At 34.6% G+C, this 793-nt stretch overlaps 1 protein-coding gene across 1 annotated transcript; it reads left to right on the top strand.

Annotated features, from left to right (window-relative positions):
- Positions 1–18: 18 nt before the first annotated feature.
- FG386_003518 (uncharacterized protein) lies at positions 19–741 on the top strand (the record flags this gene model as incomplete). Its single annotated transcript, XM_067342786.1, has 1 exon — positions 19–741. The coding sequence occupies one exon, from the start codon at positions 19–21 to the stop codon at positions 739–741; it is 723 nt and encodes a 240-aa protein (XP_067198358.1).
- Positions 742–793: the final 52 nt, after the last annotated feature.

A 793-nucleotide genomic window follows, 5' to 3' on the forward strand; every position in this document is an offset into this window, starting at 1 on the left:
AGAGATGTATTGAATGTGATGGGACTGTATCCCGGTGATCCCGGACCACCTGGAGGTGATTGTTCTGGGACAGTTGTTGCTGTTGGTGAAGGGGTTAAGCATATATCTGTTGGTGATAATGTTTTTGGGATTGCACCTGGTTGCCTAAAAACATTTGTAACTACAGATTCAAACTTGTTATGTAAAATACCAAATGATTTTACATTTGAACAAGCTGCTGCATTACCTGTTGTTGCTACTACTGTTGAATACTCATTAATTGACATTGCAAATATAAAGAAGGGGGATAATGTACTTGTACACGCTGTTACTGGTGGTGTTGGTTTAATGGTTGTTCAATATTGCAATGCAATTGGAGCAAAAGTATTTGGTACTGCTGGAAGTGAAGCTAAAGTTGAATTTGCATTATCTATAGGTGTTGAAAAAGTAAGTAGTTCAAGGGATGCAAACAAATTTAAGGAAGATATGGAGGATTATATTGGGAAAATAGATGTTATTGTAAATTCATTAATAGATGAATTTATTCCCAATTCATTGAATTTGTTAAGAAAAGGTGGCTGTTTTATTGAATTGGGAAAAAGAGGAATATGGACGAATGAAGAAATGAAAAATAAAAGGCCAGATGTTAAATATACAACATCAACTTCTACAGACAATTTTTCATATCTCTCCTTAGATAAACCGAGATATTCTTTCTCAAAATCCCCACATTCAACCACAATTCGGGAAATCAAACTTTGATTCCAAACCTCTGCTTCTTTACATACGTTAATAATTCTCTGTAATGCTGTTT

This window comes from Cryptosporidium ryanae, assembly GCF_009792415.1.
Source record: "Cryptosporidium ryanae isolate 45019 chromosome Unknown contig_81, whole genome shotgun sequence".
NCBI classification, from domain to species: Eukaryota; Apicomplexa; class Conoidasida; order Eucoccidiorida; family Cryptosporidiidae; genus Cryptosporidium; species Cryptosporidium ryanae.